Here is a 14428-nt window from a genome sequence, read left to right as displayed (position 1 = left end):
TTTCGCTTTTTTTCTTATTCTCTGTTTATCAGTCTATTTGTCTGTCTGTCTATGTCCATCAGTCTGTCAGTCTCTGTGAGTGTGTTCGTCCGTCTATCAGTCTATTTGTCTGTCTGTATGTCTGTTCAGATCTCGCTTTATTCTTGTATGACTCCTAGGAATTGGAATGCTTTGTAATTGTGCAATATAAATTGACTGCATGTCTACTTGCCAATCTGTGTAGAAGACATCAATTTTGTAGGAGTGAATAAAACATATATTATTTAAATTGCAATATGGATTTTGTGTCATTGTATTTTGATAATGAATGACAGTGATATTAATTGTATAAATAAGTAATGTATTAAAATGAGGAGGTAAGAAAAGACAAACACACACATAAGCTGAAGTAAGTTTATATCGTAATCTTTATTTGCTACAAGACATTGATTTCATATTTAAGACATACAATTATTTGGCTTTATTATTGATTGATTTCAATACTTTAACAATTGTCTGACTTGGTTTGGTCACAGACAGGAAGATTTCCTAGTCTATGATTTGATTTGACTCGCATGATAAGAGAGACAGAAAACAACATGCAATATATTTACTGCTACGTTTATAGGGTAGAAATATGACAACATAAAATATGTTGCAAAGAAAGATATCAATTATACAGACAAGTCTGATCGTCATCTTTTTTAATTTCTTTATTTTGTTATTTAGTTTTTTTTTTCTTCTTTTTATATATTTTCATGATAGGGTCACCGCTCATCTTTATAAGCAAAGAGCAAAATAATTTTCAAAAAACTTGTCAAATATATGAAATAAAAACTGTTCCCAATAACGATTCACTAACTACACAGAAATGCACTGGAAAGGATAAACATAGTTATGCTAAATGTGACAATACAGCATAGTGTGTTCAATTTGTACTCACACATTCATGTGCATTTAAAAACAAAAACAAAATTAGGTCTGTTATAGAGATATTCTATATTTTTTTTCTTTCATAAAGTCAAGAGTTGATAAAATGTATCTATTATATAGTTGAAATCCCCCTTTTGTTCTGTTGTGATATGTACAAAAAATTGTTCACTTCAACACAGGTTTGTATATATAACTGTGTATCTACATAGTATTCTGAGAATGGCCACTAGAGGGCGCTGTCATATAGTAACAGTCATGGAAGCCATATATGTAACCAGTCAATTTTCACACATTTGACGCTGATCTGTGAACTGATTGGAACATTCAACTGTGTCTGTTGTCATCTGTGAACTGATTGGACACCTCATTTGTGTCTATTGTCATCTGTAAACTGATTGGACAACCCAACTGTGTTTGTTGTCTTCTGTAAACTGATTGGACACCTCAACTGTGTCTCTACTTAAAATGACTATATATGGTCATAGACAGTCCTGTCTGTTAATTTACATCTGGTGATCCTGAACTGCTTAATCTTCTTATTTACTAGATGTGTTATTCCTTCGTCCTACTGTTTCCATGGCAACAAATTTGCCTTGGATTTCTGCAGCAATGTCTGGATGCATGATGGCTTGGTATTCGGTGACTTCTGCCACTGCCATATCAGGGTGTAGTTTGGTGTTGTTAGCGACAAAGGAATTTCTCAGAATGATAGATTTATGTGTATCATTGCGACGTGTCTGGATCATTTCTCCTTTAGTCACAGACACCACTGATGGCTCATTGCTTTTCTCATCAGATTTTTCTGTTTTATTATCTTCCAAAGCCTTTCCAAGGTTATCCAGTTTTGACATATACGGATAGGGAGGTTCCGGGTACGATTTGTCCTCAGTAACCGACATGAGAACTCTGGATGACCGCACTACGGACAAAGGAAAACAAGATATAAGAAACAATTCATAGTAATAGTCACATCACATAACATAACATAACATCATACCACATCACATCACATCACATCACATCACATCACATCACATAACATAACATAACATCATACCACATCACATCACATCACATCACATCACATCACATCACATCACATCACATCACATCACATCACATCACATCACATCACATCACATCACATCACATCACATCACATCACATCACATAACATCACATCACACCACATCTCATCACGTCACGTCACTTCACATCACATCACATCACATCACATCACATCACATCACCAGTCACTTCACATCAGATCACATCACATCTCATCACATCACATCACATCACATGTCACATCACATCAGATCACATCACATCACATGTCACCACATCAGATCACATCACATCACATGTCACATCACATCAGATCACATCACATCTCATCACATCACATGTTACATCACATCACATCACATCACATCACATGTTATATCACATCAGATCACATCACATAACATCACATGTTACATCACATCACATGTTATATCTCATCAGATCACATCATATCACATCACATGGTATATCACACCACACCACATCACATTAATGTTAACAATAACTACTTACTGCTTGGTGTAGTATATGGATCATAAGTAGCACTGGCTGGTTCAGGACCATAAGGTTTGTCTGTCTGTTCATTAACTGGGTACATATATCCTGCACTTTGTTGGGGCACTGTAGTGTAGCTAGATGAATCGGCTGTGGGCGTGGGAGACCAGCTTCCCAAAAATATTGCAAAACAAAGAACTAACATCTGAATAAGAAACAAAAAGAAAAGAACTTAAGATTAGACAGGAATATGATGGTATTGTTTATTTGTATGTATAGTTGTCACCTGTACAGTAATCTTTGAATGTACTCAACAAACATGGATGTGTTTTCACTATGACAATCACCAATAGCAACCTATTACAACTAAGCAGATTCTATTATTAATAGGGGTGACAGGACATTGCATAGAGGGACCACCACCACCAGTACCTACTAATACAGAAAGACTTTGGTGAGAATGTGATGTACTACGTACGACAACAGTACTGTAAATTAGCCGAGTTTTAATTTATCTGATTTGACAATCTGTCACCTTTCATCGTGTCTCTAGGATTAAATTCTGATCTTACAACCCATAAATCATCCTTTGCATTACATGTTTAAATATTCATTTTGATCACTCGAGAGAGAGAGAGAGAGAGAGAGAGAGAGAGAGAGAGAGAGAGAGAGAGAGAGAGAGAGAGAGAGAGAGAGAGAGAGAGATGGCAAACTAGCCTTTCAAACACCATGCTGAATCATGTGTACTGAAAGGAAAAGTCAGTCAGTCAAGTAGAGTCTTCAGATAATGTGAATTACTTTATAAGGTTCATTCTGATTGGTTAGAAAACAAAGGAAACAAACATGTGTGTTGACTGTATTGTTAATGAGTGATAAAGTATACATCCAATATTCCATCAATCAAAATTTGGAATAGCTTCACATCACCCCTATCCAATCAGTGGCAACCTTATAATAGCTTCACATCACCCCTATCCAATCAGTGGCAACCTTATAATAGCTTCACATCACCCCTATCCAATCAGTGGCAACCTTATAATAGCTTCACATCACTCCTATCCAATCAGTGGCAACCTTGTAATAGCTTCACATCACCCCTATCCAATCAGTGGCAACCTTATAATAGCTTCACATCACCCCTATCCAATCAGTGGCAACCTTGTAATAGCTTCACATCACCCCTATCCAATCAGTGGCAACCTTATAATAGCTTCACATCACCCCTATCCAATCAGTGGCAACCTTGTAATAGCTTCACATCACCCCTATCCAATCAGTGGCAACCTTGTAATAGCTTCACATCACCCCTATCCAATCAGTGGCAACCTTGTAATAGCTTCACATCACCCCTATCCAATCAGTGGCAACCTTATAATAGCTTCACATCACTCCTATCCAATCAGTGGCAACCTTGTAATAGCTTCACATCACCCCTATCCAATCAGTGGCAACCTTATAATAGCTTCACATCACCCCTATCCAATCAGTGGCAACCTTATAATAGCTTCACATCACCCCTATCCTATCAGTGGCAACCTTATAATAGCTTCACATCACCCCTATCCAATCAGTGGCAACCTTATAATAGCTTCACATCACCCCTATCCAATCAGTGGCAACCTTATAATAGCTTCACATCACCCCTATCCAATCAGTGGCAACCTTATAATAGCTTCACATCACCCCTATCCAATCAGTGGCAACCTTATAATTGCTTCACATCACCCCTATCCAATCAGTGGCAACCTTATAATAGCTTCACATCACCCCTATCCTATCAGTGGCAACCTTATAATAGCTTCACATCACCCCTATCCTATCAGTGGCAACCTTATAATAGCTTCACATCACCCCTATCCAATCAGTGGCAACCTTATAATTGCTTCACATCACCCTCAAATCTTTCAACAGACTTATACTGTAGGCATAAGACATAGAGCTCGTTGAGATAGTAACACTGACAAGTCTGTGGACTATGTCTAATATAGACAGTAATCATAAGAAAAACATAAACATGTAATGAAAGTGTCAATACACACACTAACTTTATAGATAGGATGGTTGACTGAAAACAGTGAAATTAAAACTCGGCTAATGTCAAAGTAGAATGAAAATGAACCTAGCTGAAATACATACCAATATTGTCTATTCAGAAAGTAAGCCTTATCTAGTCATTACTGCAGTTTACATGAATGCCAGCTACAATACTGAATGCACTAGTACTTAGCATGTACTGCTAACTCACACACTTAGTGCAGTATAATAGCATACTTTTCACACACTAACTATCTAAACTCACAAACTCTCTGCCCAATTTTCTTATAGTTAATAACATGACCACGAATGGATAAAGTGTGGCATTATAAAAACTACAACTCTATCATGTTGTACAACCTCAAAGTAAATTGAGCAGAGATTGTCATTTTTTTATTTTGATGACTATGCTATGCCTACTATAGCCACAGTCCCTAGAGGGACTATGCTATGCCTACTATAAACACAGTCCCCAGAGGGACTATGCTATGCCTACTATAGCCACAGTCCCTAGAGGGACTATGCTATGCCTACTATAGCCACATTCCCTAGAGGGACTATGCTATGCCTACTATAGCCACAGTCCCTAGAGGGACTATGCTATGCCTACTATAGCCACAGTCCCTAGAGGGACTATGCTATGCCTACTATAAACACAGTCCCCAGAGGGACTATGCTATGCCTACTATAGCCACAGTCCCTAGAGGGACTATGCTATGCCTACTATAGCCACAGTCCCTAGAGGGACTATGCTATGCCTACTATAAACACAGTCCCTAGAGGGACTATGCTATGCCTACTATAAACACAGTCCCCAGAGGGACTATGCTATGCCTACTATAGCCACAGTCCCTAGAGGGACTATGCTATGCCTACTATAGCCACAGTCCCTAGAGGGACTATGCTATGCCTACTATAACCACAGTCCCTAGAGGGACTATGCTATGCCTACTATAGCCACAGTCCCTAGAGGGACTATGCTATGCCTACTATAGCCACAGTCCCTAGAGGGACTATGCTATGCCTACTATAACCACAGTCCCTAGAGGGACTATGCTATGCCTACTATAGCCACAGTCCCTAGAGGGACTATGCTATGCCTACTATAAACACAGTCCCTAGAGGGACTATGCTATGCCTACTATAGCCACATTCCCTAGAGGGACTATGCTATGCCTACTATAAACACAGTCCCTAGAGGGACTATGCTATGCCTACTATAGCCACAGTCCCTAGAGGGACTATGCTATGCCTACTATAGCCACAGTCCCTAGAGGGACTATGCTATGCCTACTATAACCACAGTCCCTAGAGGGACTATGCTATGCCTACTATAGCCACAGTCCCTAGAGGGACTATGCTATGCCTACTATAAACACAGTCCCTAGAGGGACTATGCTATGCCTACTATAGCCACATTCCCTAGAGGGACTATGCTATGCCTACTATAACCACAGTCCCTAGAGGGACTATGCTATGCCTACTATAGCCACAGTCCCTAGAGGGACTATGCTATGCCTACTATAGCCACAGTCCCTAGAGGGACTATGCTATAGTATATCTATCTATATAGCAAATATGTCTTGTTTGGTGTGAATTTTCTGACAAAATAAATCCATTTGTAATTCAAAAACTGTTCAAATACTCGTCTGAAATAATTGTGTTTTCCACAGCTATGGTGTCCATATTTTGTTCTACACTTTTGTTGTGTTCATTGTTGTGTTCTGTGTTTCTATAGTTTTGTTATGCTATGTTGAGTTGTAAGTCCCTGGTTATGGATAACTGTGTAACTGTGTAACTTGGTTCAACATTTATAGTTAGTTTTGGAGTTATTTCTTGTAGCTGATATAATGGCAATGTTAATTCCTGCTAGAAATAACGTCAATATTCTATACTGGAGTGAAATAGGTTGTGTTACCTCAAATTTAGTAATCAAATAAACAAAATAATCCAAATAAAACAATCTACTATTAAAAGTGGAACATAAATGGATTGTTTTTCATTTTAAAATATGTTGCCTTGTGAGACCTTAAAGTTGGCAATGATACCCACAGAGTAACAAATATTTACTACGTGAAATTCAACATGAATGTTGTGTTTTTTATTACGTAAAATTTGTTGTGTTGCGTAAACTCAAACTTGGTAATCATTTAAACCAAATACTACAAGACCTATTAATAATGTGGGGTTTTTTTTTTTTTTTTTTTTTATGTTTTAAAACGATTGGAATAGATTTTGTACAGAAAGAACACAAGTGAAACTGATGCAAGGTTTCTGAAAATATGAAACTGCTGGAAATTAGTCGTAATAAGTGGTTGGGAAGTATCCTTTATACTGCACCTTTGACGCCTGCGTCAGAAATCCTAAAAATACAGGGTTTGATTGTTGTCTTGGTTGTGTCACCTCCGACGGCCTGTACGTAATCCATACTGAATACAAAAGTCCAAGTTTTATCACAATTAAAAGAAGAGTCCACTTTTCAAGTTACAAAATAAAAGTATGAAAAAAATAAAGATTGCATGCAATAACCTTGATTCCCCCAAATTATGATTCTTTGGATGAAGATATGATAGGTGATACTAGCATTTAGTTATTGGCAAAATAGCTTTATCCTCCACCATAGTGTGTCTGTAGGAAAAACATCACCTAAGTTAGGAATGAATTGATGAAAATGGTCACAGGCAGAATGACAAGCAGGGTCAAAGGTCGCATCAAGGCACAAGCATTATTTCAAACCAGGTATATGTCAAGATGAAATGATATAACAATTGACTGTGTGTGTGTGTGTGTGTGTGTGTGTGTGTGTGTGTGTGTGTGTGTGTGTGTGTGTGTGTGTGTGTGTGTGTGTGTGTGTGTTGCTGCATGTCTGGTTGACGGCTGACAGTACACTAAGACATACTACTTATCATTTGACTAAGAGCTTTGACAGTCATGTCACTCCCATACTGAATACACCTTAAACGTACTGCGCCCTCTAGTGGTGAAGGAGTCACATCCAAAATGATGATTTAAAGTTAAATGTAATTACTTAAGAATGAATTAAAACATCTGTAAAGTACAAATTTGACACCAATAACTGCACATCAACACTAGAGGGCAGCATTTTTTGGAAAGGCATATCTCATATCACCATCATGAAGTTTCAATGCATTCTCTATTGGTTTCATAAAATTAAGCATGTATATATGTATGTATGCATGTATGTATGTATGGCATGACCTGACAGCGTTCTCTACGTTGAATTGTCAGTAAAATGATGTAACTAACCCTTTCACCCCATATCCCTGTTTATAGTTCAATCCTCACCAAATGAAAACAAATGGGCTAAACCATTGCATATAATAGGAGGGTTTCGTGTTTGTAAGTTCATTCTTACCCTTTGAACACAATAAACTACAGGACTGGGTTGGAAGGGTTAACAAAAACTAACTTAAAGATGAATGTAAAAGTTGTTAAATTTCTAATTAATTCTCTATTGGTTGAAGGGTAGATGTATTTTACTCCTAGCTTGCACTTGTTGGAAGTCAGGTCCCTCACATATAATTTTTCAGTTGGCTGTGATGGCAAAGGTCAGTTATTATCTTGTTTGCTGGACAGCCATCCATGATCCAACTAGTCCAGTACAATTTAAGGAAACCAGCCTTCTGAAGGGAGTACAGTGTTTCTTCCTTCAACAAAGCAACAACCCAGAACTGTGGATGCAGTCACAGTCATTGTAGCATGGAGTGCAAGCTAGGTAAGGGACAGTGTAGTCAACCAATAGAGAAATAATCACAGTAGACATGTATGCATACACTGTTATCATACTCTTTATACCATACAAAAGACTTAAACCATTCCTCATTGTTGGCATTCAGTTTCATTGTTTGTTAAACACAAACAATTTGACAGAGTGCCCAAAATGATGAATTTTTTAGTCTGAAGATTGGACATTGTTGTGTTGGTAGGATATCACTGTATCTACTATTATCTACACAGTACTTTCATCATCTCAGTCTTGTATCTACACGTACTTTCATCATCTCAGTCTTGTATCTATACTTTACTTGTCTGTCAATTTTGACAAAAGTACAGCCTCTAGTACAGCCATAATATTGTTCTTATTTTTGAAGAGGTACCAATTCTGCATACCCTTACTATAATATAATTTAGAATAGCCTCGTTACTAAATCAGGTTTTACCATCATATTCACAAATACAGAAATCAGAGTCTCATTCAACGTTTTGACTCATTTCAAACACAGCAGAACCAGTGATGTAGACTTGCATTGACATGACATAGATGCACATTGTTGTGACGTAGAATGACCACGGCATAAATTATATATTTTTTGCTCAACTTGGCATGTGCATGGTATACTACAATTTATACTAGTGCACCTACACTGTCAATATTACTGTAATAGTATACACACTAATGTCAACTGTCATGTCTACTGACTAAACATAGGTTGTGATTTTAGTACAAGACAAAAGCTGCCAAAGTTTGGTTGGCAATAAAACATTACCACTGGTGTAGAGTGATTAACAAGAAAGTTGTACAAAATATTAAACTGTGTGTATACGTGAGTCCTACCAACAAATCAACATGTCATTTCAGTTTCTACCTATGACATCACACTTACCATGAGACAGGTGCCAGTTTGAGTTGAGGTGGCTTTGATTGGTCTGGATGCCTTATTAACCAATGCTTGTAGGCGATGTAACTGACCAATCAGAGATTTGTTACTGTTTTCCAGAGATTCAAGTTTCTTTCTGAGGTCAATATTCTCCTGAGTATAATTCTCAACTCTACATAAAATAGTGAAATATTTCAATCAATCTTTTATTATATATACAACTAGCAGAGAGAGTGGTATCATATGTAGAACTGTTAGAATAAAATATACAACACTCAGCAAATGTCTACTAGGTACAAATACATGTGAAAAACATTATACTATGAAGAGCTAGTGTAGAGTCGGCACAAAATTTGAAAGTTAAAGCTATCATGTGAAAAAAAGACCAGATACATGTATGAAACCATAGACCCTACATGTGTAGTTTATATGATGAAACTAATTGTAAAGATCCATTGGGTAAAGATGAAATGATGGCATTGTAAAGAGTACTGAGGACCACATGAATTAATAAACATTCTGTTTTTGCCTATTGTTGATTCTAAATATATAAGTCAAACTATATACTACAGACCCATACATATACATAGGGATTCATTGCTAGCAATCTCTCACCTCTTTTCTAAGCAGTCAACATATTCTTTCTTTTTCCGCCTACTCTCCTGAGCAGATATCTGAAAAACAATTTCATCTTGTTATTAACTAATATTCAACAAAATGTACATTTCAGTCACTGACATTGGTTTACAATATATCAGTTCTGTATAAAGAATTCACTGTACATCATAAGTACCTCATACTAAGGTTTCAATGTGGAATACACTCTTCCTGTAATGTTTCATTTGAAGTAGCTAAACCAATCATTTCAAATTGTATTTCGTCCTATCTGCTATCTCAGTTCTTAACAGCAACCATTGTCATTTCTTTTTAGGACCATATTGTTGTTTTTATTATGCTTGTGTAATATACATAATGCTATCTATGGTATTGTTTTTATTTCTTGTTTTACCTGCAAGAACTGTCGTTTTAATTTCCCCCTAGTGGAATGAATAAAGTAATTCTGATTCTGATTCTGAACTTTATTTGCACATGGAGTAACTTAAGTGTTTTGTATTTCTACAACTAAAGATGAATGCTTACAACAAATCTCTTCTGCATAAATTTGATATCCTAATGCCAATAGATATACATAAATATCGGTTTACCTTATTTTTAATTTTTCGTCGTACTTTCTTGAGTGATTTTTCTTCTGCCTTGGTCAGTGGTAGTTTTGTAGGGATTGGGTATCCTTCTTGTATCAAGGTACGTTTTTCTTCTTCTGATAAAACCAACTGTCCAGAAGGTGGAATTTTCTATCAATAATGGATTATTTGAAATGAGTGGAACTTTTACAATACTGACATCTCTCTCAACTCAGAATACTAGTATACTATGGTTTATTACTTCAAGGTGATCAATATATTTTCATTTCTCATCAGAACACTGATGGGTTAAAACTTGAAAGAGAAATTGTAAGTTCCATTCATTCATTCATTCATTCATTCATTCATTCATTCACTCACTCACTCACTCACTTATTTATTTATTTATTTATTTATTTATTCATTCATTCATTCATTCATTCATTCATTCATTCATTCATTCATTCATTCATTCATTCATTCATTCATTCATTCATTCATTCATTCATTCATTCATTCATTCATTCATTCAAATACTTGTGCTTTAATTTCTATTTTTACCTGATTAATCTGTGTTGTTATGACTGGATGCTGTACAATTTTAGGACCAGAGCCGTCATGTTGGTTTTGATGTCTATGACTTTGTGGCTGTAGTTGTACTTGCATCTGTGTGTGTGTGGGTTGAGGAATTGTCATGGTTGGGGTCTTTTTAGCCAGTAAAGCAGGTGGGCTTCTAGGTTCTGATCTTTGTGGACTAGATCCACCTTCACTGTCACTTGGTGTACTACTAGGTGGTGTGGGTGGTAACTGTACTTGCTCCATAGCTGTAAAACAGATAACAAAAATACTCTAATGTTAATATTTTGTAATATATTGACCAAATTGAAAACAACTATCATCCGTACCAGTCTAATAAAAACTTCCAAATTTAGATTTACAACTAAGTATAATCCTCCAATGATGCTATCTTCCTGTCAATGTTTCTGTACATCAACTTTATCTCCTAAATGACACTAAAAGTACACAGCACCTGTGTCACACACTTCAACACTATGTTTGTACACACCAAACACAGTGTTTATGTCAAAGGTAGGTAACTCTGGTAACAGAGATGAAGATCTTGTAAAGAGTAGTATATGTTGTATTAGGAGAACCTTGATGACTGGGATATCGTTGTTGGAGTAGATGTTGGCACCTTATTTTACCTATGTCAGCTAAAACATTAAAACAGCATGGCTCAATACACACTGGTTGAATCAATACACAAGCAATTCACTGTAAACCTATGTATTTTCACCACTAGAAAAATGTATGATCTTTACAGTCTTCAGCTAGTTCTCAAACACTAATTTATTTTTACTAATTACTAGACTGGTACATTGTATTCATGTACAAGAAAGTATTTATTTTTTGCATTTTTGTTTTCCAGTGAATTTCTTAAGCAAAAATGTCCAGGTTTACAGTATTTCTTGATCCTGTGTATATAATATGTTATACTTAAAATGTCCAATCATCATAAGTTTTGGTGTTACTATCTAAAGAAGCTGCAAGTCTTAGTATTACCATCTTACAAGTTCTAAGTTTTGGTGTTAAATTTTAAGAAATTTGGTGTACAGAGTTGTAACACTGCAACCAGTCTGTGGGCTAACAACTTGACCCTGCCCAGTGAGTATAAATGATGTGTTGCTACGTGTCTAGGCTTTGTGCCTGCTCTCACCTTCACAGTCATTTATCAAGTTATCAAGTGGACTCTTGAAAACAGGAAATGTATAAGAAGCTGAAATCACGACCTGTCAAATATATTGTTTTTCTAACACTTCATCTCTTGTACAGTATGAATACTAACAACACATTTACAAGACTGCTACAAGGACACATCTCAACTATACCCACTATTACCTCCATTACAATATCTCTGATCATATACCCAGTATTCCTTCCATTGCAATTCAGGAGAGTATACACACATCAAATCATTACAATAACTTTCTTGGTACACTTTGCCAAAATACAGCAAGTGGAGTATTCGTCAATATCCATTTGTTCGCCAATCACAATTTGATTTGGTCTCAATGTCTTTACGTTTTTTGCAAATAAAATATCATTTCACTATAAATGTATATGTTTATGTGATTGAAATGGCATTTTGATGTTGAATTCTACATAGGGTATATGATAAAACCTTCCCAAGTCAATATGGATTTTGTGAACCTCAACAGTTTACAGACCATTCTAAAGTACACAATGTACCAGCTCTTTGACCATATGACCTCGGTCCACAAAAACCCACACCCATATAAAGTATTATTACTAGTGCCCATTTATTAATTTCTCCACAAATCAGAAGTTTAGAAAGGAAAGGGGAGGGGGGAGGGGGGAGGGGGAGGGGGTTAAAACCTTTGACTAGATTTCAGATTCTATCAATGAAAGGTATTTCATCAAATCACAAAGTTAAACGCTTAAATAGGTCTCAAATTGGTCAAATTGAAAGGAAATATTCTTGTAGGAAATGGAGAATACTCAAACACTGCCAAAAATGTATTCCATAAATTCTGGGTACCTGCAATAGCATTTTACCTCACGCTAGAGGGGCAAACTAGAACAAGAAGGTTGACTACTTCTCACATGTGTCTGTGATGCACATGGAGCGGAAGTTATGGTGTCACCCAAGAAAATAGAATGTTGGTTATTTTTATAAACACTGGTTAACTTGTGTAAATGGGTGAGAGTGTACACGTTCTGTCAACACGATGACAGTTCTTTGATACAACTTCTACTTGATATGGATTAGGCACAAGATGAGAACATGACAATTAACACCCTCTCAGCTAGATGCCAATATTTAAACTGCCAGCATACCCAGTTACCAGGATTCAAATACCCATTACTGTAATCTATAGAAAGTATACAATTTGAACTATACAAAGTCATTACAAGGGTCAACCACATAAGAAATGGGACTTTCAAATCTAATAAGTTATTTACTCTAAAAAATATTTTTAAAAGGGTTTAGTATATGACCCCCATTATGAGTATTAAAATACAATTCTCGGTACATTCACCTGTAATAGCATTTGATGTCATGCTAGTGGGTCAAAATAAAACAAGAAGGTTGACTTATTTTCATGTATGTCAATAATGTATGTGTAGTACATGGTCCTGGGGTGAAAGTAATTGTGTCGACAAAGAAATTGAACGATGTTATTTTTCAGAAGCACCTAGATGGGGAAAATTTTATTTCAGGTATTTAATTTGATCGCATTTTAAAAAGTACAAAAATGTAAATTGTACAGATAACAGTGCAGGGACATTAAAATTATACTGTATTTGATTATGGTTTGTTATTTAAGTACTGACTGTGTGTAATTACTTATAAAACAACTTACTGGGATCCTGTAGGGAGTTATCAATGTCCATTCGTTCTGGTTTCACTCTATGTTGAAATCGTTGCTTTGGTTCTGACATTGTAAAGATTGGTGTGGTGGTAAGTTGGATTTTAGGTTCTGTACTTAAATTCATAGCTGTTTCATAGTCTTCCATTGGTGGTTCCTGCTTTATGTGACAACCAGAATGTTCAGATGGGGAACTAGAGTAGTAGAGTCCATCAGTGTCAACATCTACATCAAAAAATATACACAGCAATGTGACAATAGTTAAAGTATACATATGGATGAAGATTGTGTATTTATTTTATTTTAATTTATAAAACAATTTTATAATGGCTTCCTACTTGACAAATCAATATGAAATAACATATACCAAGTCTGTGTTTGTAACTCAATACACTACAAAAGACTTCTAAATGTGTAAAATCTTTGTTATTTTACTTACAATACCAAAATGTGTACAGTTTTTAGCTTTTTACAATGTACTGACTCACAAACACAGACTTTGTTAATGGTGTTACACATTGATTTTTCAAGTTGGACGCCATTATAACATTGTTTTTATAAATTAAAAATCCCAAAATAAATACCCCAAATCATAATCTACATTTGCTTTTGAAGTTTGGGTGTAAAACTCAGTCGTGTGACTGAGCTTTTGATAAAGTTGGTACTGAATAAAAGAATAATCCTGCTTGATCTCTGGCTTTACTGATAAAATAGTAGTAATCGAAAA

The 14428-nt window shown here is 36.0% G+C and overlaps 1 protein-coding gene across 3 annotated transcripts in view; it reads right to left on the bottom strand.

The window, feature by feature from the left end:
• Window positions 1-405: 405 nt before the first annotated feature.
• The window catches only part of LOC144452830 (cyclic AMP-responsive element-binding protein 3-like protein 1), a 48459-nt gene continuing 34436 nt past the window's right edge, over window positions 406-14428 (bottom strand). For 2 of the 3 annotated variants that reach the window (XM_078143997.1, XM_078143999.1), the window contains exons 3-9: window positions 13696-13926; window positions 10871-11133; window positions 10334-10480; window positions 9744-9802; window positions 9135-9300; window positions 2494-2680; window positions 406-1831 (exon numbers count right to left, since the gene is read on the bottom strand). In XM_078143997.1, coding sequence (XP_078000123.1) covers window positions 1449-1831; window positions 2494-2680; window positions 9135-9300; window positions 9744-9802; window positions 10334-10480; window positions 10871-11133; window positions 13696-13926 — 1436 coding nt within the window. In that variant the 3' untranslated portion in view covers window positions 406-1448. The remainder of the gene's footprint in view (window positions 1832-2493; window positions 2681-9134; window positions 9301-9743; window positions 9803-10333; window positions 10481-10870; window positions 11134-13695; window positions 13927-14428) is intronic. The other variant, XM_078143998.1, reaches the window with a different exon arrangement.

Source organism: Glandiceps talaboti, chromosome 23, assembly GCF_964340395.1.
Source record: "Glandiceps talaboti chromosome 23, keGlaTala1.1, whole genome shotgun sequence".
NCBI lineage: Eukaryota > Metazoa > Hemichordata > Enteropneusta > Spengelidae > Glandiceps > Glandiceps talaboti.
The sequence above is the reverse complement of the archived record's forward strand: the minus strand, read 5'-3'. Positions and strand labels throughout refer to the sequence as shown.